General features: G+C 36.2%; 1 protein-coding gene across 1 annotated transcript in view; it reads left to right on the top strand.

Moving 5' to 3' along the window:
• Positions 1-21,093, top strand: part of LOC114045877 (ADP-ribosylation factor-like protein 6-interacting protein 6) — a 51,922-nt gene extending 30,829 nt beyond the window's left edge. Inside the window, exon 4 of the mRNA XM_027866057.1 lies at positions 18,903-21,093. Within this exon, the coding sequence (XP_027721858.1) occupies positions 18,903-18,996 (94 nt within the window). The 3' untranslated portion in view covers positions 18,997-21,093. The remainder of the gene's footprint in view (positions 1-18,902) is intronic.
• Positions 21,094-22,204: the final 1,111 nt, after the last annotated feature.

Here is a 22,204-nt window from a genome sequence, read left to right as displayed (position 1 = left end):
ACTTTTGGAGAGTTGCCTCTTTGTAGAATCAGATTCTTTATTGCTATGAACTAATGAAACAGATGTCAGATGGCTAATTGCAGTAGGAAAGAAAAAGCTGCTGACAAAAAGAGGATAGATTAAAAAAAAACTTGGCCTTGGTGTTTGAATATCATGAACTTTTCATTATCTAGTGACTATCTTTGGAGCCTCAATTCTAGTGCTGTCACCATGAATGTAATTTATTCAAAAGTTGTGGTTTCTAACATCAGAGGGTTAAAACACACAAATCTGAGATTTGAGTGGTGTAATACACATACACACATGCACGCACACACACACACACACATACACACAGCGCTATGTTTGAGTGGGATAAAATATATCCCATGGAAAGTAGAAGTAGACAAAACATAATAACTATTTCTGGTTTTCATTTCTTTTTGTAAAATTTTCCAGATAATGAAAGGTTACTTTTCCTCCTGTTTCATGACTCTTGACTACAGATTGGTAACTTGAATAGGGACCATTGGGTTTTTGCCACAAGGCATCAAATTTAGAGGGTTTTGATCATACTCATAGTCTTATCTCCTGCATTGAAACAACTGAGCTTGGCACTTAGCTAACAGGGATAATTCATTAAAATGGGAAACTACCAGATGATAGGTTAAAGATGGGCTTTACCCCTTTGCATAGCAGCCTCATACTGATAGCCTAGTCTTTTGTCTTATCCTCAGAAAGCTTTGTTCTTGGCCTCCTCTGTCCCTGCTCATCTGTGGACACATTTACTGTTGCTTTACCAGATGCAAAAATCCGTAGTTATACTTTTGCTTAATCATGTTAATTTATAGCACAAAGAGTGAATGAGTGGGTCTAAGAACAGCTGGAAGGCTCCAGAACAGAGAGAAGTGTTATTTGGTAGGTAACAGTAGCACTTTCATGTTTTTGAACTTGTTTTTAGTGGTTCATGGGTTTTGAATACATACAGGATAGGGTGGGGAGTAGTAGTGGAACCATAATTTCTCTGCCTGTAATAATGCTATATATATATATACATACACACACACACACATACACACACACACAAAACTAAAATGAAGATCATTCTACTTTCTTGAATACCTCCATTTTTCTGTGAAAACCTATTCAGTGGCCTGTCATTATACAAGTCTAGCTAGGCTTTCTGTTTTCCATTCAGAAAGCTCCTGAAATGCCATTTCATGCATGTAGTCTTTTGCAACCAAATCTAAAGAGAATCAAGAAGCAGCTAGGAGGCACAGTGGATAGAACTCTAGAACTGGAATCAAGAAGACCCGAGTTCAAATTCTGACTCAGACAATTACTAGCTTTGTGACCTTGGGCAAGTCACTTAATCTGTTTGCCTCTGTTTCCTTAACTGTAAACTGATGACAATAATAGCACCTGCCCCCCCACCCCCCAGGGCTTTTGTGAGGATTTGATGAAATAGCATATGCTAGCTCTTGGCAAACCTTAAAGTGCTATGTAAGTGCTATTGTGCTTATCACAAGTAAGATGCAGTCTAAAAGAAAACTCCCCATAACTTCCTCATTTCACTACCTATAAAATGAATGAATGAAAAAAGGCATTTTAAAGCACTATGTGTAGTAAAAATTGTATGCTAAGTGTTGGGAGATAACAAATAGAAAAACAAGACAGTCCTTGCTTTCAAGGAACTCACATTCCAATGGGGGAAACAACACAGATTGCAAGTTTTAGTTGCAAGTCATCTTGAATGGCCTCATGTCATGTTCCTTAGGGAGCAAAGAAAATGGTAATGCATCTTCCTTAATATTATTTCCAGTGATAAAACCACATCCATTTCTGATGTTAAATCATTTGACGCCAAGGAGTTTGGTGGCAAGAACTTTGTTTTCTGGATTTTTAGTAGCTGTGGCTGCTGAGGAATTAGGCAGCAGAACCTGTAGAAGCAGTTGTTACCAGACCCCATCTCCATCTTTCCTGGATGATAGTTGCCAGGCCTAGACTGTGGAAGGAAGTCTGGTAATGTGGAAGGTGCTGCTGTTATTCATTGGGCTTTTGGGCTTAAGCTCAGAGTCTTGGGCTTCTCTGTGGTGATCTAGGTAGTACCAGTGGTTTAACCTGCCAGGAACGTAACACTTCTTCCTCTCCTTTGGGATGCCGTGCTGCTTCAGCTAGACTGGCTTGCCTAAGGTGGCAGTTGATGGCAGTGTCTGGCTTCTTCTCCATAAGGCTTGCTTCCGCAGACAATCTTAGTGATGACTGGTCTTAAAATGGGGCCAGTAGTCTATGAGACACTGTTGTTCTCAGAGTTCTTAGGCTTGCCTAACTGATAATGCCAGCTGGTCAGCAGTCAGTGGTGACAGTGGAGAGAATGATGGGTCCATTCTCTATAATCTAAAGGGTTTCTTCTGTTTCCTTTTTTGAATATAGAACAGCGCATCCCTAGTCGAAATCTAATATAAGGTGGCTCCTTTTTAGACAGCTTCAGGTATACTAGGAAGTCGTCACTTCTGTAAAACCCTAGGCACATACGTAATAACCCTTTCTCCTAGTATCAGAATTATGAAGTGTCTCCTTTCCTAGTTATTTTCACCCCAACAGATTCTTTTGAAGTCTGTCTTTTCTTGATATTCTATATGAGAGCTAAACAACTATGATGAAAATCTAGAAGTACAGCTAATTGATTAAATATGTGTTTGAGTACCCTCGGCATGCTTGTCACCACAGGGAAAAATTTTTTTTCTTTCTTTTTTTTTTTTAAAAGGCAATTGAGGTTAAGTGAGTTGCCCAGGGTCAATATTTTTAAATGCTTGATTTCTGTTCCCTAGAAATTCAACATTAGAATTGAGTACTATTGACAAATGGGGTCATTTTTAGCTTTTAGGGAGGTATATTCAATTTATAATGTATTTTTTATCAAAGGCTAAGGAAAGTCAGAAGATCTACATAGGAACATGATTTTTTCTCTATTTCATTGGAGCAGGTTTCTGAAGAGGTGAAATAATTATAAAGTACTGTTAAATAATTTTTATATATCTTTTTGGTTACCGTTTCAAATGGTAGGCATTAATTGCCTTATACTTTTAGCTAACTCATGATTAAAATTAGATATTTCCATTATTCTTAATAAAAATTGCCAATTTATTTTTCCTTTGTCAGCACAAAACTTATCTGAAAAAACTATTGAGAAATTTACCATTCTACCTCTTTGGTGAAGGACAAGTGTTTATTTTGACTATAATTTGAGTTTAGGTCATACCTTTACTGCTCTGCCCTATGCAATATTACTTAATCTTAGCAGTTATTTAATCTTAGTTACTTATTCTTGCTGATAGATAAAAGCAAACATAGCTAGAAGCAAAGGAAAAAAATGTCTATCTGCTAAAATAGGTCTATCTTTGGAGGTTTCTTTACATCCTTGTATGTAGAGAACACTAGTTTAAAAACTAAGTTATTAAAAGTGGTTTTAATAACTAAGAGAAAATCTGTTAACAAAGTTATCTATCTTAGCTGTGAATTTAACCAGCACATGAATAAAAGAGTGAACGTCAAAATGATAATATTACACCAAATAATATTTGAAAAGGCTATCTAAAATGATGAGAAAATACATAAATATTTACAATTAAAATATATTTATTTTTTCAGATCTCTTTGCATATTGTATTTTTAATGTTATTTCCATATAATTTTTTCAGAACTAAGAAATAGGAAATAAGGAAAAGCAAAAATTGTAGGCAAAGAGGCAAGGAAGATAATTTCATTTGAAATTTTGAAATAGAGAATTCAGAATAAAGAAATAAAGTTTTGTTGTGAGGTGCAGCAAATGAGTTTCAGTAGGACTTCTTTAAGTTGAGGGAGTAGAAGAGAAATGTCTTGAAATGTAGAATAAGAGTTAAAAAAAAATAGATGAGAAAGTAGAGCAAGACTAATAGTTCTCATAGCAGAAAGCCTCAAATTTCATTCTGAAATGAAGATCTACTCATTCAGGTTACAACCTGTATAAATGAGACTTGAGGGACATAAATGCAAAGAAGCTGTGGAGTTAATTGTGTGAAAAAAAATGAATACAATAGATGATCACTTAATTTCCTTCTGCTTATCTTCTTCCCGTTCCTCCTTTAATATTTTCTCTCTGAACAGGTATTTGGGAATGGAGGGGTATTGGAGGAAATAAAATTCTCTCTCTCTCTCTTTTGTTTTTTTTTTTGTTTGTTTGAGTGAGGCAATTGGGATTAAGTGACTTACCCAGGGTCACATGGCTAGTAAGTGTCAAGTGTCTTGACTGAGACTGGATTTGAACTCATGTCCTCCTGACTCCAGGGCCAGTGCTCTATCTACCACGCCACCTAGCTGCCCTGTAAAATTCTCTTTTAACATCATGCTGAGCATCCTTCTTTAATCTTTGAGATTATCAACCTAATTAAAATTGATTGTATGGAATCTGAAATTGCTAACATTTCTTCTTTAGCAGTTTTTCTGGTCTCTTGAAAAATAATACCAGTACAAGAAACTTTTATTTCATTTGTATCTTGGGATGTCATGACACAAAATTTTGCACACAGTAGGAACCCAGACATATCAGATAACTCAGCCACCTATTGAAGTTTGCTTTTGTTAACCTGGAAAAGCTGGATATGAATTGTACATGCTTATGTGATAAAAGGGTAACAACACCTTTTATTGGTGGGGTGGGGTCTAGGGAGCAGTGTTGGAGCACTTGCTCTCAACGACAAGACCTCAGGGATGCCTCTTGGCTCAGTAGGCATGCAGGTACAGAATGGGTGCAGTCCTTGGGTAGCCTGACCTATACAGAGAGTAGTCAGACTCTTTATGTCCCAACCCTGGAGCCCCAAGGAAAATGACTCATATCTGGTATGGGGCCCCCTATAAGGGGAGGAATAGAAAGATGCTCAGTTTATAATGTAAATCAGGTATAGGACAACTATTTATTTCCTCTGTACACAAAAGAAATGCCTGTTAACCCACAGGCACACTGACAGAAAAACTTAAAACAAGCAATAGTACTTATAAGTGGGCAATTGGGTGGCACAGTGGATAGAGCACTGGGCTTGGAATCAAGGAGATTCATCTGCATGAGTTCAAATGTGGCCTCAGACACTAGCTGTGGGACCCTGGACAAGTCATTTAAACATGTTTGCCTTAGTTCCTCATTTGTAAAATGATCTGGAGAAAGAAATGGCAAACTGCTCTAGTATCTGCCAAGAGAAGTCAGATACAACTGAAATGACTCAACAACAAAAACTTAGAAGTACTATTATGTTCTCCCAGAAAGTTGATACTTAAAACATCAAGACATTAAACAATTCTGGGGACTGCTAAATTAGCATTTCATGTTTCACTTCAGCTCTCCGTCATCCAAAGCTTTCTCTCTAGGCCTGTGTCTTCTGGCAAGCCAGGCCATAGGTTGAGCTCCTCCTCTTCTTGATGCAGCAGCTCCGCTTCTGAGAATTCCTTGATCTCACCCTTCTCATTCTTCCTAGATGAAAGTGTTTTCTCCTTCCTTAGATTATCCTAGAGCATTTTGTCTGGATTATTTTTTTTCCTCATTATACTTTTTTCTCCCTTCATTCCATCTAGCATTTGTATAGTGTTTTTACTTTTCAGAAGATTTTCATATATATCATCTATTTTTGTATATATCATCTATTTATATATATATATATATTCATGTATATCATTTTTAGAGATCTAAAAAAGATATTATTTCCAAATACATATGGGGAAATTGAGGTATTATAACTTTCACCTCAATTTACTGAGTCAGAGTTGGGACTTAAGCCCAGATCTTTGTAATTCTATCTCACTGTTCTTTTCACGGAGTACATAAATCTGACTTTAAATAAATAAATAAATGATAGAGTGGAAGTCATTCTTTTTTTTTCTGTCTGTACTACTATTGACAATAATACTTTGTAACTTTCTACATAGTGATAATGAGGTCAAGTTTATATGTATAACGCTATACAAAACAATTAACTTTTAGAGAATAAATCAGTTCTACCGATACACACTGTATTCAAATATGTTTTGGTTACTGGGAGAATAACTGGTATCCAAACTCTTGCCTAGTTGCTTTCCTAGTAGTCAGAAGAATGTATTTGGAAACTGGATTCAGGGTTAGGGGTACAGCCTGTACTTGTAGAATTGATTTCCTCTCTAAAAGTTAACTAGTCTCTATAAAGGTTGAAACTTACAACCTTGGCTTATTTCTGTGGAGAGAGCACCACAGTTATTAATAACAGTGACCTAGGTTTGCCATCTTGGAATTGTCTTTCACTTTACTTCTCCCTCATTTACTTTATCCATCTAGTTGCCAAGTTGTAATTCTACTTCCACAATATCTCACATCCATTCCCTTTTTCACTCTCATGTGACCACCATCCTAGGCAGTCATGCAACCATTAGAGTTTCCTGTGTGCCAGACACTGTGCTGAACATTAGGGATACAAATACAAGAAAAGAGAAAGTGTTAGTCTTCAGGGAACTTAAATTTAATAGAAGAAAACAACCCAAGTAAGGGAGATAAGAAGTTGAAGGGTAGAGGGGAAGATAATCCATAGGGGACACGGAGGCAAAGTCTCTCAATGTCAGAAACTTAGCCAGGAGAAGAATGAAGGATATTTGCCCTCCCCCCACAACCTCCCCAAAATGGAGGCCTCAGAAGGAACTCAATTGATGGGAGGGAGGGGGTGAAGAGAGGGATGTTCTGGTGTGAGAAGGCCTTGGGCAATGAAGAAAGTTGTAGAATGAGATAGTAACTGAGGCACCTTGAAGGAGAAATCTGGAGAGTTAGAAGCAGAACTGGAAGAGTTCAGGCCTTCATCACTTTATCGTTTCTCACTGATACTATTGCAGTGGCCTACCTAGTCTCCCTTTTTCTGATCTCTTTCTTCTCCCAGACATTCTTCACATAGTTGTCATATTGATATTTCTACTCTCCTACTCAAAAAATATTCAGTGGCTCCCTATTACCGCTGGGATAAAATACAAGTTCCTTAGCCTAGCTTTTAAAAGTTCTTCATAATGAGATTCCCACCTGCATTTCTGGATTAATATTATGCTCCTTCGTACACTTTATACACTAGCCAGACTGTCTTACTAGCTGTTCACCAAACTCATTCTTCTTCCATCTTCGTGTTTGTTTTGCATACCTGGAATACTTTCCCTCCCTGCCTCTGCCTTTTACTGGCCTCAGCTTTCTTCATAGCTATCTTGGGTGATCCCTCCTGTCCTAAAGCTTAGAAGATACCTATGCATTTCCTGCCTCCCAAGTGTTAGTGCTTGCTCCTTCCTCAAATTCAGTTATATTTATCCATGTATACGTTATATCCTCCCTAAGAGAATGTGAGATCCTTGAAGATAGGAATGATTTTGTTTTTATCCTTGTTATTGCATTTAATAGTTGTTGAATTAAATTAAAGGCTGTCATTATTTCCAGTTATTTTAGCTATTCCTTGCAAATGGTGATAAATTACCTCACTTGACTTCCGTTTCACTACTCCTGTTTCTCTTACCAGTCCTACCATTCCTTTTCCTCTGCAGTTTTATCTTCCTCCTTTTGTCCCTGGAACACTTTACATCTGTCCTCTCCTCTCTTGTAGTTTATTTTGTATTAGATTCATTTGTGTACATGACATCATTCTTCATGGTAGATTGTAAGCTCCTTGTTAGTGGGACTTGATTTCTTTTTCATCTTTGTATTCACAGTACCTAATGGAGTATCTTATTAATGTTGTAGATATGGTTAGATATTTGGTTCATATTGGACATGTGTTGTAGGGAAAGGACTTTTATCATCTTGTTTACTTAGGCATACACACAAACACATACAGAGTAATCACTACTTAGCTGTAATTCTCTTGGGGAAGAAATAACGTATACATGGATAAATATAACTGAATCTTCTAAGCTTTAGGACAGGAGGGATCACCCAAGATAGCTATGAAGAAAGCTGAGGCCAGTAAAAGGCAGAGGCAGGGAAGGAAAGTATTCCAGGTATGCAAAGAAGTATCAACTTTTAAAATGCTCAGTTTCTTCAATTTTGTTAAATTTTTAATTAACAAAATTTGATTTTTTTTCTTCTACCTCACAATTTGAAAAGAAAAACAAATCACTTATTACAAATATGGCTAATCAAGCAAAACAAATTCCTGCATTGACCGTGTCCAAAAAGTATCATCAATTTTGAAACTTTCCCAAAGTCTAAAATAAAGTGGAAGATCTTTTAAAGGTAAACATTTTTCTTTGTGTTACTGTACAGTTTGCTTTCCTGTGTTTTTCCCCCTCTATTCATGAATGCCAGCCAGATTGGAAATCCATATGGTATGACAAAGAAAATCAAATCATTTTTACAGCACAACGTATTATCTTTCCATCAGCCTGAATTTGGCAGTATTCAGCATTAAATATGATGTACTATTTTGCCTATTATTCAGCGGAAATACATATATATTTCTGTCAAACTTAAAATATAGTAAAAATGTTTCTTCATCTGAATCAGCTTTTGATAGACAGTCCTCCTCTTAGAAGTTCCATGGTTAAGAGCACTATTTTTCTTAGGGTAGGTCCCTTTTGTACATGTATATCAGATATCCCTAGCTGTAATTTTCACAAAGGTATGTGAGCCATTGGACAACACTTTTTTCCTCTCACTTCCATCCTTCCCCATTTTCCCATCATCGTTTGTTTTCCTGTTATCTTTTTTTTTTAGTTGACCTTCTATAGAAGTAAAAGAAAATGGATGAATGTTTTAATATTGCTTCAGTCATTTTCTATCATGTCTGACTCTTTGTGACTATATTTGGGGTTTTCTTGGCAAAGATACTGGAGTTGTATGCTTTTCCTTCTCCAGCTCATTTTACAAATGAAGACTGAGACAAACAGGGTTAAGTGACTTGCTCAGGGTCACATAGCTAGTAAGTGTCTGAGGCCAGATTTGAACTCAGGAAGATGTTTCCCGACACCAAACCCAGCACTCTATCCACTGTGTCACCTAGCTGCCTTTTTAATGTATTGGCCTGATCTAAATACTCATGGATCTTTCTTTCCTTCTTTCTTCTTTCTTTATTTCTTTCTTTTTTTTTGCAACAAGTATTTTAATGAAGAAAATCTAGCCTATAAATGGTCAATACTCAGCTTACTCTCTTGAAAAAAAATGACTCAAAAATCACTTTGGATGATTGAAATTAGTAAGTAAATGAGGGTAACCTTGACAGTAACTTTTTCTGTTTTCTGTATTTTATACAAGAGTTCTGTAATATATTTACTCCTCAAAAAGGATTAGAAGAATCTTCCCTGTAGGAATTCCTTGAAAACAGTTGGGAAAACCTCAAAAATTAAATATCAGTTCTCAGAACAATAGTACTTTCTTTTGGTGCCACTTGGATAAGTGCTCGGTCAAGAAGGAAAGAAAGAATGAACTATAAGTGAGCAGTGGCTGTCTCAGTACCACAGGATTTGAAAACTTTCTTTATAATCTATATTTGACTATATCCTACTTCCACTTTTTCCCTTATGATCATAAGTGGAGAACAAGAATGGATGATACTTGTTATCCAAAAGGAAGTCTCAGTACTTTTACTGAGGGAATAGCTATTGCTCCCAACTTTGGTTATTTGTTTTTTTCTTTTAAAAAAAATTTTATAGATGTCCTGTATGTAGAGTCAGCACCATTTCCATTCAGACTATTTCAATCAAACTAATTCAAGGTATTTACTATAGTATGCGATACTATACTACATATTATACTAATTTAAGGCATAAAGTTCTCTTAACAAAAATGAGATAGTTTCTTCTTTACCAGGAGTAAATCAAAGGTCTAGACTTTTGAGATACTAGTTCAATTTCAGTTTATATCTTCACATTGATAGGCACCATGGGATCACAAATAAATTGCTGGAATAAAAAGAGTCTGCCAGAAGGCTTTGGTCCTTCTCTACTAAAAGATAATTGATGAATATTTTGAAATAAGTTGTGGAGCATAGTGAGTGACAGACTTGAAAAAGATCTTATCAGAGCAGAGCATTGGGACTGAATTCAGTAAGATTAAATTTAGTAGGGGTAGTCTTAGGGTTCAAAAAACTCTCAAATATAGGATAAGGGAACCATAGTTAGACATTTTGTCTGGGAGAAAAAAAAACTCTGTCTTTTAGTGGACTCAAAAGGTCAATATGAGTCAACAGAGTGATGTACAGCCAAAAAAAAGCTTCCAAAAATAAGGAAAAGACAGTGACTTTGTACTTTGCTCTAATCAGATGATATAAAGAATACTGTGTTACATTATTGGCACCACAGTTTAAGAAGGATAGTGATAAGCTAGATAATGCCCGGACAGCAACCAAGATGGTGAAGGACCTGGGGTCCATGTCATATGAAGATCAGCTTAAAGAACTGTACATATTTAGAGAGAGGAGAACACTCAGATTGACTGTTTAGCTGGAAAAGAGAAGGCGTGATTGCTGCTTTCAAGTAAATGAAGGGCTGTCGTGTGGAGGAGGGAATGGACTTGTTTTGTGTGGTTTCAGAGAAACTGGGTGGACATCACAGAGATGAATTGAGGCTTGAGTCAGGAAAAACTATTAGAATTGTCCAAAAGGGGAATAAACTGTCTCAGGGTTTGGTAAGTTCTACTTTATTAGAGGTATTTAAATAAAGGCTAGATGGACCACTGATTAGGATACAAGGGAGAGTGTGTTATAGTTGTTGTTCAGTTGTGTCTGACTCTTCTGGAGTGATTTGCCATTTCCTTCTCCAGTAGATTAAGCAAACAGAGGTTAAGTGACTTGCCCAGGGTCACACAACTAGTAAGTGTCTGATGCTGGATTTGAACTCGGGTCTTTCTGACCCCAGGCCCAGTGTTCTATTCACTAAGCCACCGTGTTATAGTAGGGATTCTTCCCTGTTATAGTAGGGATTCTTCCCTGTTATAGTAGGGATTCCTATCAGGCATAGGCTAGACTAAATGACCATTGAGATTTCTCCCAGCTCTAAATTCTGATCCTCTGTTGTGTTTTAAATACAAATTTAAATTTCAATACAAAATGGATTAAATTTGCCTGGTTTGTAGGAGGTAGGAAAACATAAAACAGTGAAATTCAAATCTATTTCTATTCTAAGGCAAGCAGGGCAACTGAGCTGTAGGAGCATGAGCACATTTTCATTAGCATTGAACTGCTTTACTAAGCTATGACTTCCTTTTGTCTGCAGGGAGAAGCATAAGTTGTGGACTAGCATTAGTTAAGCTGGTTCATTCTACTGCTCTTGCAGAGCTGATTCTTTTGGAAGTTAAGAAAAAGAGCCAAGTGAGACCTTTTGGTACCAGAGCAATATTGCTTTGAGATTCTGTTGTTCTGAGGTAGTTTTTCTAGTGTATTCCCCTATGCTCTTTGTGTTCCTAGAATAATTTTGTATGCCTAAGCTACCATAGTGGCAGCTAGGCACACACTAGATAGAGTGCTTCACATAGAATCAGGAAGACTTCAGTTCAAACTCAGCCTCAGGCACTTAACTAGCTGTGTGACCCTTGGCAAATCACTTAACCCTGTTTGCCTCAATTTCCTCATCTGTAAAATGAACTGGAGAAGGAAATGGCCAACCACTCCAATATCCTTGACAAGAAAACCCCAAATGAGATCGTGAAGAGTCAGAAATAACTGAAAAGGACTCAACAACAACAGCATCAAAAGGCTATTTCAAGGTATTTGAAATCTGGGGCACAGAGAACACCAAAGCAATTGATGGTGTGGTCACAAGATCAATGACCTCTGTCTTCTTGACATTACCTACTGATGATCTATTATCCATTCTCTTATGTGTGCTTATATCAGATCAAAAGATCCTGCCAAATCTGTATTATTTTTATTTTTGTTATAAGCTAGTGAAAAATGAATAGGAAGTTCTTTTCCATGGTTAACTTCATTTTGTTACTACTAATGTAAATTTATCTAAGCTATCAGTATGTCTTTGCCACAGTATATGACAGTACTGATATTTCAACTTTATGATTAGATTAAAATAGGTTTATGTTCATTGTTCCATGAATACTTGAGAAGTCGCTACTTTTAAAAGAGTAAGAAAACTAATGGAACTGTTTTATTGAGTAATGTGTAATCCAGTCATACAAGTTAGTACTTAACCCACACTGCAGATATATCTAAAAATGGTCCTGGGCTAGTAAGTGAGGCCTGGGTAGGTCAGCAAACAGAAAGAACAGAAGTTCTTATTTCTGTTGTGTCTGTGTAAAGCAACTTATTTAGACTTTGAAGTATGGAAAATAACAATTTTAAGCACTTTTTATCTTCCTTCTGCCACAGAATTCTGGTATTATCTAGGACTCAAACATATCATCCAACCCCTAGGTTTTGTAGCAAAGAAAAATAATAGTAATCATGGAGATTTTAAAACTGGAAGAGAAGATTCTCTGGTTACCCCATGCTTTAGTACTTCTGTTTCTCTGTATTTGTTGTCCAACAATGCTCCTAACCCATGTCTTGACTCTTTACTAGATTTGATGGTTGCTATAACCAATAGGAATCTATTCTGCTTTCTATGCACTATAGAACTATAAATTTCACTCTTTTTTAAATTAAAGAGTTTTTCCCAATCAAAAATCTGCCTTCTCTTTGAGAGAAATGACTATTTCTCTCTTATATTAATAACCAATTATTAATTGACATTAAGATTTTTTTCTCTTTCCTCATTCAGAAATAAAACCCCGTAGGCCAATACAACCAGTCTTTGAAGGACATTACCGACCTTGCCCAAAAATTTGCCCCACCTAAACAATATTATCTAGGTAGAATTGTTACCCCACCCAACTAGAAAAACCTTACAAAGAGAATCTAATCTAGGTGAATTTTGGCCCTTTGTGTCCAACTCAGGCTTGGGGGGTGGGGTGTAGATGTTTTTGTCTAGTTGCCAAGAGTTGGAGGTTGTCTGGAGTACGAATGACATAATCAAAGTCATGTCCCTTCCCCCAGCCCCTCATTAGAATAGGTCCATCTCTCATAATATTCATTCTTTCATTAATTGTTAATCAATCTGAATTGATTGCCCCTGTCAGGAGTACCCACTCATCCAAGAATATATAAGTATTGAGAGGCCTCCATGATTGGTCTTTGGTTTATGAAAGAATGACCATCCTTTTATTAATTATTTACTGGTCATAATTAATAAAATGATTGTTACCCAGAAACTAAGTGTCTTGAACTTTTCATTCATCACATTTTTGTTACCTCCTCTACCTCCTCCCATCGAGAAAGTAAAAGTAAACCCCTATTACAAACACATAATCAAGCAAAACAAAGTCCTGCATTGACTATATTCCCCCCAAAAAAAGTCTCAATCTGTACTCTGAACCCATCACCTCTCTATCAGGTAAGAAGTATATTTCAGTACAAGACCACTGAAATGATGGTGGGTTATTGCATTGATCAGAGTTCCTAAATATTTCAAAGTTGTTTGTCTTTAAATATTACTGCTATTGTATAAATTGTTCTCCTTGTTCTGCTCACTTTAGTATGTATCCATTCATACAAATCTTCCCTAGGTTCTCTGAAATAACAACAATGCTAATATTTATATAGCACCTACTATGTGCAGGCATTGTGCTAAGCACTTTACAGACATCTCATTTGATCCTTAAAACAACCTTTTGAGATAGGTGCTATTGTTATCTCCTTTTTATTGATGAGGAAACTGAAGCAAACAGATTAAGTGACTTGCCCAGGGTCACACAGTAAGTATTCTGAGGCTGGGTTTGAATACAAGTCTTCCTGACTTCAGGTGTTGAGGTTTAGGGGCTTAGGGGTGCTTGGACCCCAAAATCACAATACGTGGATTTTGCCCGAAAGAATTCGACCCAAGCCTTCTTTCAGCCAAAGACAAGGTTTATTAGAACATCCGTCATATTGGGCAGACTCTTAAGGAGTTTATTAGTGAGCTATTGGCTAGATTATAAGAATCTAAGCATCTTAATGGAGACAAGAAGGACCTTATATACAGAAAGATTATGGGTGGTATCTAGGAGTGGCCAAGTAGTCTATGAGGTAATAGAACTCCAGGGGTGGCCAAGGGAGAATGGAGCCTAGATAGGATTAAGGGTGGGAAGTGGCCCGGAGACTTAGAGAGGACTTGGCTAGGTTAAGGGTAACAGAGAATTGGGAGATTGGGTGTAGCCACAAAGAAAGACCAGTTGGTGTGGTTATAGCCTCAGGCAAATGCCAGAGATTTGGCCATGTGGGAAAGTCCAGGATTTTTCCTTTTTGGGGTCCAGATCCCATCCTCATCACAGGCACAGAGCTCTAGTATTCTATCACATATAACACCACTATATGTATAAAAGTTATATCACTATAACTTATTTAGCCATTCCCCAGTTGATGGGCACCACCTTCTTTACAGTTCTTTCCCATTTGCCATTCATCCGGTCAACTTTCTGGGCTACTATATTTTTGTACATCTTTAGTTAGAATTTTTTTGCTTAGAACTAAATCCTCCTTTAGTTTATCCTCCCTCTTATTTACCCCTGTCCCTTCTCCCCTTTCCCTCCTATTTCTCTGTTGAGTGAAATTTATTTCTGTACCCAGCTGTGTGTGTATAATATTCCTCCTTCCTTTCACCAATTCAGAGGAAAGTGAGGTTTATGTGTCACCTACTCCCCCAATTCACTTCCTCCTTGTTTGTATAGGGTTTTACTTGCACATCCTAGTTATATTAGATAATTTTTGCTAACTTTCATGTCCCTTTTCCTCGAATGTATTCCTCTTCCTCTCCCTTCTCATTGTTCTTTTAAGATCATCAAGGTATAATAACCGCTCCCCCTCCTTTGACTAAATGGACTACCTTGATGACCCCTTATTATGATTATAAGTTTCAGAGGGGACACATATCATCTCCCAATACTACAACGTAAACAGTTTATCCTTGTTTGATCCCTTATGATTGTTTGCTTATACATTAATCTTTTAATGTTTCTCTTGATTCTTGTGTCTCTACTTTCAAGTTTTGATGTATCTCTGATCTTTTCATCAAGAATGCTTAGAAGTCTTCTCTTTTTTTTTTTTTTGGTGAGGCAATTGGGGTTAAGTGACTTGCCCAGGGTCACACAGCTATATAAGTGTCAAGTGTCTGAGGCTGGATTTGAACTCAGGTCCTCCTGACTCCAAGGTCAGAGTTCTATCCACTGTGCCACCTAGCTGCCCCAAAAGTCTTCTATTTCATTAAAGATCCCTTTTCCCCCTGTAGTATTAAATACTAAGTTTTGCTAAATGTGTTTATTTTGGCTGTCAACCTATATCTTTGCCTTATGTGATATCATATTCCAAGCTGTCTGCTTCTTTATGGTGGTGACTGGTAAATGTTGTGTGATCCTGACTATGCTTCCTCAGTACTTGAATTTCTTTTTTAAATTTATTTATTTTTAGTTTTCAGCAATCACTTTCCTATGCTTTTGAGTTTAAAATTTTCCCCCCCTCCCTTCCCACCTCCCTCCCAAAGATGACATGCAATCTGATATAGGCTCTACATACACATTCCTATTAAACGTATTTTCACATTGGTCATTTTGTAAGGGAGAATTAGAACCAATAGGAGGAACCACAAGAAAGAGGAAACAAAGCAAAACAGAAGGAAAAAAAAAAGTAAATAGTATGTTTCGATCTGCATTCAAACTCCAAAGTTCTTTGTCTGAATGTGGATAGCATTTTTCATTATGAGTCTTTTGTAATAGTCTTAGATGATTGCGTTGCTGAGAAGAGCTAAATCTTTCAAAGTTAGTCATTGAATAACGTGGCTGTTACTGTGTACATTGTTCTCCTGGTCCTGCTCATTTCACTTAGCATCAGTCCATATAAGTCTTTCCAGGTTTTTCTGAAGTCTGCCTGCTCATCATTTCTTATATATATACCATATATATATATATATATATGGTATACATTCATATACCACAACTTGTTCAGCCATTCCCCAGTTAATAGGCATCCTCTCAATTTCCAGTTCTTTGCCACCACAGAAAGAGCTGCTATAAATATTTTTGTGTGTGTGGGTCCTTTTCCCATTTGTATGATCTCTTTGGAATACAGCCCTGGAAGTGCTATTGCTGGGTCAAAGGTTATACACATTTTTATAGCCTTTTGGGCATAGTTCCAAATTGCTCTCCAAAATGGTTGGATCAGTTCACAATTCCACCAGCAATGTATTAGTGTTCCAATTTTCCCACATCTTATCCAACATTTATCATTTTCCAGTTTTGTCATTTTGGCCAATCTGATGTGAATACTTGAATTTTTCTGGATTCTTGAAGTATTTTTCTTTGACCTAGGAGCCCTGGATTTGGGCTATATTGTGCGTGGGAGTTTTAATTTAGAGGTTTCTTTCAGGAGGTAATTGGTAGGTTCTTTCTATTTCTGCTCTGCCCCATGATTCTAAAAGACCTGGCAGTTTTCTCTGATGATTTCATGAAATATGATGTTTTGGCTCTATTTTTTGGTCATGGCTTTCGGAAAGTCCAATGATTCTTAAATTTTCTCTTCTTAATCTGTTTTCCAGGTGAGTTTTTGCTATGAGTCACTTGAATTGTCTTCTATCTTTTCAGTCTTTTAGCTGTGTCTTAATAATTCTTATTGTCTCATGGAGTCATTAGCTTCTATTTGGTCCATTCTAATTATCAGGAATTTTGTTGCTTGGACAAGGTTTTGTACCTCTTATGTCACAATATTAATTCTCTTTCCGATTCTTTCTTCTGTGGCTTTTATTTTCCGTTCTTTCATTTAGTGCTCCCATTTCATCTACCCAAAAAAAATTAACTTCCTTTTTAAAAAAACTCTTATTCCAAGAATTCTAGCTGAACTTAGGCCCAAGCTCTGTTTTTTTTTTACCTTGAGGCTTTAGGTGTTTCAGAGTCAATCCTTTTCTTCTGCATTTGTATCTTGATTCTCCCTGATACCATAATAGCTTATTGTGGTAGGGTGTTGGTTTTTGTTTGGTTGGTTGGTTTTTTTTCTGAATTTAGACTTAATATTCGACCTGGACTCTGCAATACCTCTCTATCTCACTCTCTCTCTCTCTCTCTCTCTCTCTCTCTCACTCTCTCACTCTCTCATTCATCAGAGTTAAGTGATTTGTCCAGGGTCACACAGCTAGTAAGTGTCTAAGGCTAGATTTCAACTCAGGTCCTCCTGACTCCAGCTTCAGTAGTCTATCTACTGTTGCCTTCTTCAGGTGTTATGCTATTGCAGGATCTCAGGGACAGGTTGTACAACTGTAAGCTTTCAGTGCTATCAGGGTGGTCTGATCCAGGACAAAGTCTGGTAGCTATCTCCCTGGTCTCAACTTTACAATTTGCTAACCTGGTTTGGATATGTGCAAGAGTAGCTGCTACTGGACTCTGTCCCTATCAGATAGCTAGAAAGCTCTGTTGGTTCATAGTAACAGGATTGTAGGGTCTCCTTTTGTTTGATTCCCTCCTTGGTTGTTCCTCTACAGGCTTTGAATTAAGGTCAGAGCCAAAAGCTGCTGTTTACTTCTGAACTTGCTCTTTGGGAGGTACATAGTCGAGAGTCCACAACTGCTTCTCACCCTCGAATGCTACTCCACAACACAGGTTCCCCCCTCCGTCTACCCTGGATCTTGTGACCCATAACTGAGTAGTAAGCTACAAAGTTGCCAGTTAGCACCTACTCCTGCAACCTGCACAAGGTCAAGACATTCTGTGATGGATCTGGGACCTCTTCTTCCTCTCATTACATAGCTTCTCCTTGCACTGGAATGCTCCATGGAACCATTCCTGCGTAGATGTCTTTCCCAGTATCTGCAGACCTGTTTTCTGTTGCTGATATGAGATAGAAAAATTACTACCTGTGATTTTTTTTCTTCTTGGATTTCCCAGTCCAGACTTGGTCTGGTGGGTTTTCTATATTTGTATAGAAGAGTTCTTCCTGCTACTCTGCTATTTTAGCTCCTTCTCTTGTGAATCACACCCTTAATACCCTCTTACTTTCTGCATCCCTTTTTCAGTATTAAGAGGGAAAGGATATCAAGAGTATTGTTTTTTTCGGAGCTGGTGGTATGGGCTAAAAACAGGAATTAAGAATTCTTTATGTTATGAAGAACAAATTTCAGAGAAAGTCTTAAGTATAGCAAAGCCTAACATTCATTTGCTTTAATTATTGTTATATGCAAAAGCGTGCCTTTGTTGACATAGCATAACTTGTCATAAATGAAACCTCAAATATTTGTAAAAAAAAAAAAATAGAGGAGAGGGTTTATTTAGAGAACCTCTATGCCTAGTGAGTCCATTAATTATCATTTAAGTCAAAAAAATTAGGAAAAGGAGTCTTCTGCCTACCACCTACCACCAACTGTTGTTGGGCATGTCTTAATTTTTGTGTATAAATGTAAAACAAGTTTCCTTAGCATGAACTGTCTAAGGTCTTATAGATGGTAAAGCAAATATTTGAAATAAAATGTGTATTTATAGTTGGATTGAAGTAAGAAAGGAAGCAGAGAAACACAATTTTAATAAGGAACCAATGGATGAACAAGATTCTAGCACAATAATTAACATATTAGCAATGTGTCTTGTCCAGCTGGAGTCTATGGCCATGAAGCAAGAGTTAAAATAAAACTATGATGTTGTCTATGTTCTGAGTTAACTGGCCAAGAAATTCAAGTAACTTGATTTGATTATTATCAAAGTAGGACCATTTTGAACTAAAGCTACAAAAATGAAAAGATCAATATTCAATTACTAATCCTTTTAAGTAGCCAATTTCACTAACAGACATATTATAACTTTTAGAAAAGGTTTGGAGAACTAATTCCCAGGTTTTAAGAATTTTAAATGAATAATTATAATGTCTTGTTGCACTAAACTGACATTTTGTTTTGTTCTTCCCTAGGAGATTGACAGGTCATTCCTTCCACATGGGCTACAGCATGGCAATTTTGAATGGCATTGTGGCTGCTCTCACAGTAGCATGGTGCCTCATGTGAATCCACATTGGTTCCCTGGCAAAATCATTTTCTACCGAATGCAGAACATCTGATTCATGTTTTTTTAATAACATAGAAGAGTATCATTTCCCATTTTAAAAGACAGGATTATCTACTATTCATTGAATGCTTCAAATTCATCATCATTAACAACAAACCACCACCCTGTTGAGGTATTCTGTGTAGGTCACTGTCCTAGATAAGGAGAATCTCCAGCTTTTAAAGTTTCAGGTGCTTTCATATGGAATTTGAGAGTTTTACCTCATTTTTTAACATTTGTATGTTTATATGTTTTGTTTTGTTTTTTTTAAAAGAAAGTAATCCTAAAACTTGAATGCAGGTCCTAAACTTGACAGTATGCTTCTATATAAGTATACTGCCCTTCCATTAAGAAACATCAGAATTACTGAAATAGTAGAATTGTAATTCTGATTTTTATATTATATTAAGTTAGTGTTATTAGATTAGTAAAGGAAACACATGCTTCCTACTTTTACATTTCATAGTTAAAAATTGTTGGTGACTTGTACAATCAGAATTTTTAGACTTTGAATTATTCATTCACTAAGAATTATATTTATAGATATTTTTCTATTTTAGTATGCATTTTATAGTGCTTTTTGTATTTTTAAATTTTATTTTGAATTCTTTTAACATCAGTGCCAATTTAAGAGATTTTCAAAGTTAAAAAGTAATTTTAGAATGTCATTAATTGGTTTGTATCTAGTTCCTTACTCTCATTGCACATTGTTTTGCTTTTGGTTTTGTTTTTTTAAAGGAAAAAAAAACACACTACAACACTAGATTTTTAATCATATTTTTATAAAAATAACTTGTTTTATTTATTATAAGAATTGATTTAAAAAGTAAACATTGAGATTAGAAAATCACCTCAATTCTAGACTATGGAATTTGAAATAAGTTCTTCTTTCTAACACCAAAATTAGATTAGGAAAGCTTGTGATGTCAATCTACTTGCATAAGATAAGCAAGAATACAAAATTTTCATCACATTTCCCCAATTTTGGTTAAATATTTTGCTATGTAAAGTGATTTAATGAATAAGTTTTCTAATAGCATGGAATTTGTGTGTGTGTGTGTTTAGTGTCTTTAAAAAGCAAAAAATTACGATGGCTGCTGTAAGGTAAACAAAATAATGTGGAGTACTTTCACAGATTAATGGGGTCTGGAATGTATATTTAAATCAATGAGGATTAAGTATTTAACAGTTGTTTTAGTGATTAACTGCTCAAATTCTTAAGGATATTTACATCTTATTGTGAATGACTCTATTCGGAATAAATGCTAAGATCACCTCTTTGAACATAAATATTGCCAAAAGCTTTCATACCACTTAGCAGTCCCTTCTAGTCTGGTGCTAACGTGGTATTTCCTTTCACTAGGATACCAACACATTACATCAGAAATTCTGATGGTCATCATTCTTTGTGACAAAGAATGATATATCTAGGAAATTTTGTTTAATGATGTGGTTGGCCCATGGTCTGTCTTCCCTTTTTTTCTGGTTTGACCTAGCTTGATGTGAAAACCATCAGTATTGTCTCACTACATCTCTTTGGAAAGGCACATAGATGATGCTCTTTGTGGCCATAACCAAGAAATGGACTCATTGATCTCAAAGTGCTTTGAAGCTTACTAAAAATCTGTTCTGTTTTTAATCTATATGCTACTTCATAAGGAATTGGTCTTTAAATCAGAAAAAAAGAATTTTAATTGTCTCTTACTGATCTGTTATTCTTTGAAAATGTTGTTCTTGTTAGACAAATTATGTAGCAACACATGCAGTACTGCTAGTATGTATCAGGAATATAAATCCATTTCTACAGATTTTTTTGTGGCATTAAATAAGGTAAAGACATATTTGTTAGATTTCAGAGGTACTTTGCTCCCTAAGAGCAATATCACTTCCAACTGAGACGATCACTGTTAAACCTTCCAAAGGAGCTCTTACCTCTTAAGAAGTTATGAACATTTCAGCAATAAGTACGTATAAAGAATGCTAATAACAATAATAACACATTTATATAGTGCTTTAAGGTTTGAAAAATGCATTACAAATATCTCATTTTAACCTCACAACAACCTCAGGAGGTAGGTGCTATTATCATCTCCATTTGACACATGAGGAATCTGAGGCAGAGAGAGATTATAGGATCTTTACCAGAGTCACATTATGGCTAGTCAGTGTATGAGACAGGATTCAATCCCAAGTCTTCCTTGACTCCATGTCCAGCTCTATTCATTGTACAACCTTGATTCCTAGTTTAAGGAAATAGAATATTTCAAATAGTTGAGGCAGTATTGCTTTTGTCTTGTAACCAATTTGTTTTTGCTTTTGATTCTATTTTTTTCCTCAGGGGATAAACCAGTTAGCTGATAAAAAGCTCCTTCATTTTTGGGGTTTTGACTAATCTATTCTCTGATGTTTCTTGAAGTATGTTATGTATAGATGAAGCAAATCACTAATAAGAGAAATGCAAATCAAAACAACTCATTATTTTACTTGAGACTCAGTCAGTTGGTAATGAAGCCATCCGTACTGGAGGGGCTGTGGAAAAATAGGCACACAAAGTGGTCCAACTCTCCTGTAAAATATTTTGGAATTATACAAGGCAAGTGAATAACCATGTCCTTTGAGCCAGTAATTACATAGACAGAATATTAGTTCACACTGTGATTATATATGTGTACCTGATGGGTGATAAAGAAATAATACTCACCTCTCACTCCTCCCCAGCATGTTATGAAAACTAATGGCTGTTTATGAAATGCCTTATCTCAAAACTCTGCTTAAAGAATAGATACCAAGTATTTCATAATTATTTTAATCCATTTGTCTAAGGTCACAAATTTGAATCCCTCCAAGGTCAGATATCCCTCCTCTTCTTCCTGCCTCCCCAACACCCACACCCACTCACACATACACACACAAAATATATGGAAGAACTATAGAATCATACAACTGAAAGGAACCTTAGAGATTATCCTAGTCAAATCTTTTCATTTTATAAATGAGGAAACTGAGACAGAAGAAAGTTAAATCACTGCAGTTATTTCATATAATTAATGAGAGAACTAGGACTAGAACCCACATCTTACAGTTCCTAGTCCTTACCAAGCTTCCTCTTGTTCTGTATTTATTTTTCACTTTCAGTTTTGGGAAGAAAATTGTAATTTTTTTCTCTAT

This window comes from Vombatus ursinus, unplaced genomic scaffold, assembly GCF_900497805.2.
Source record: "Vombatus ursinus unplaced genomic scaffold, bare-nosed wombat genome assembly UNPS02014779.1, whole genome shotgun sequence".
In the NCBI taxonomy this organism is placed as follows: Eukaryota; Metazoa; Chordata; class Mammalia; order Diprotodontia; family Vombatidae; genus Vombatus; species Vombatus ursinus.
The sequence above is the reverse complement of the archived record's forward strand: the minus strand, read 5'-3'. Positions and strand labels throughout refer to the sequence as shown.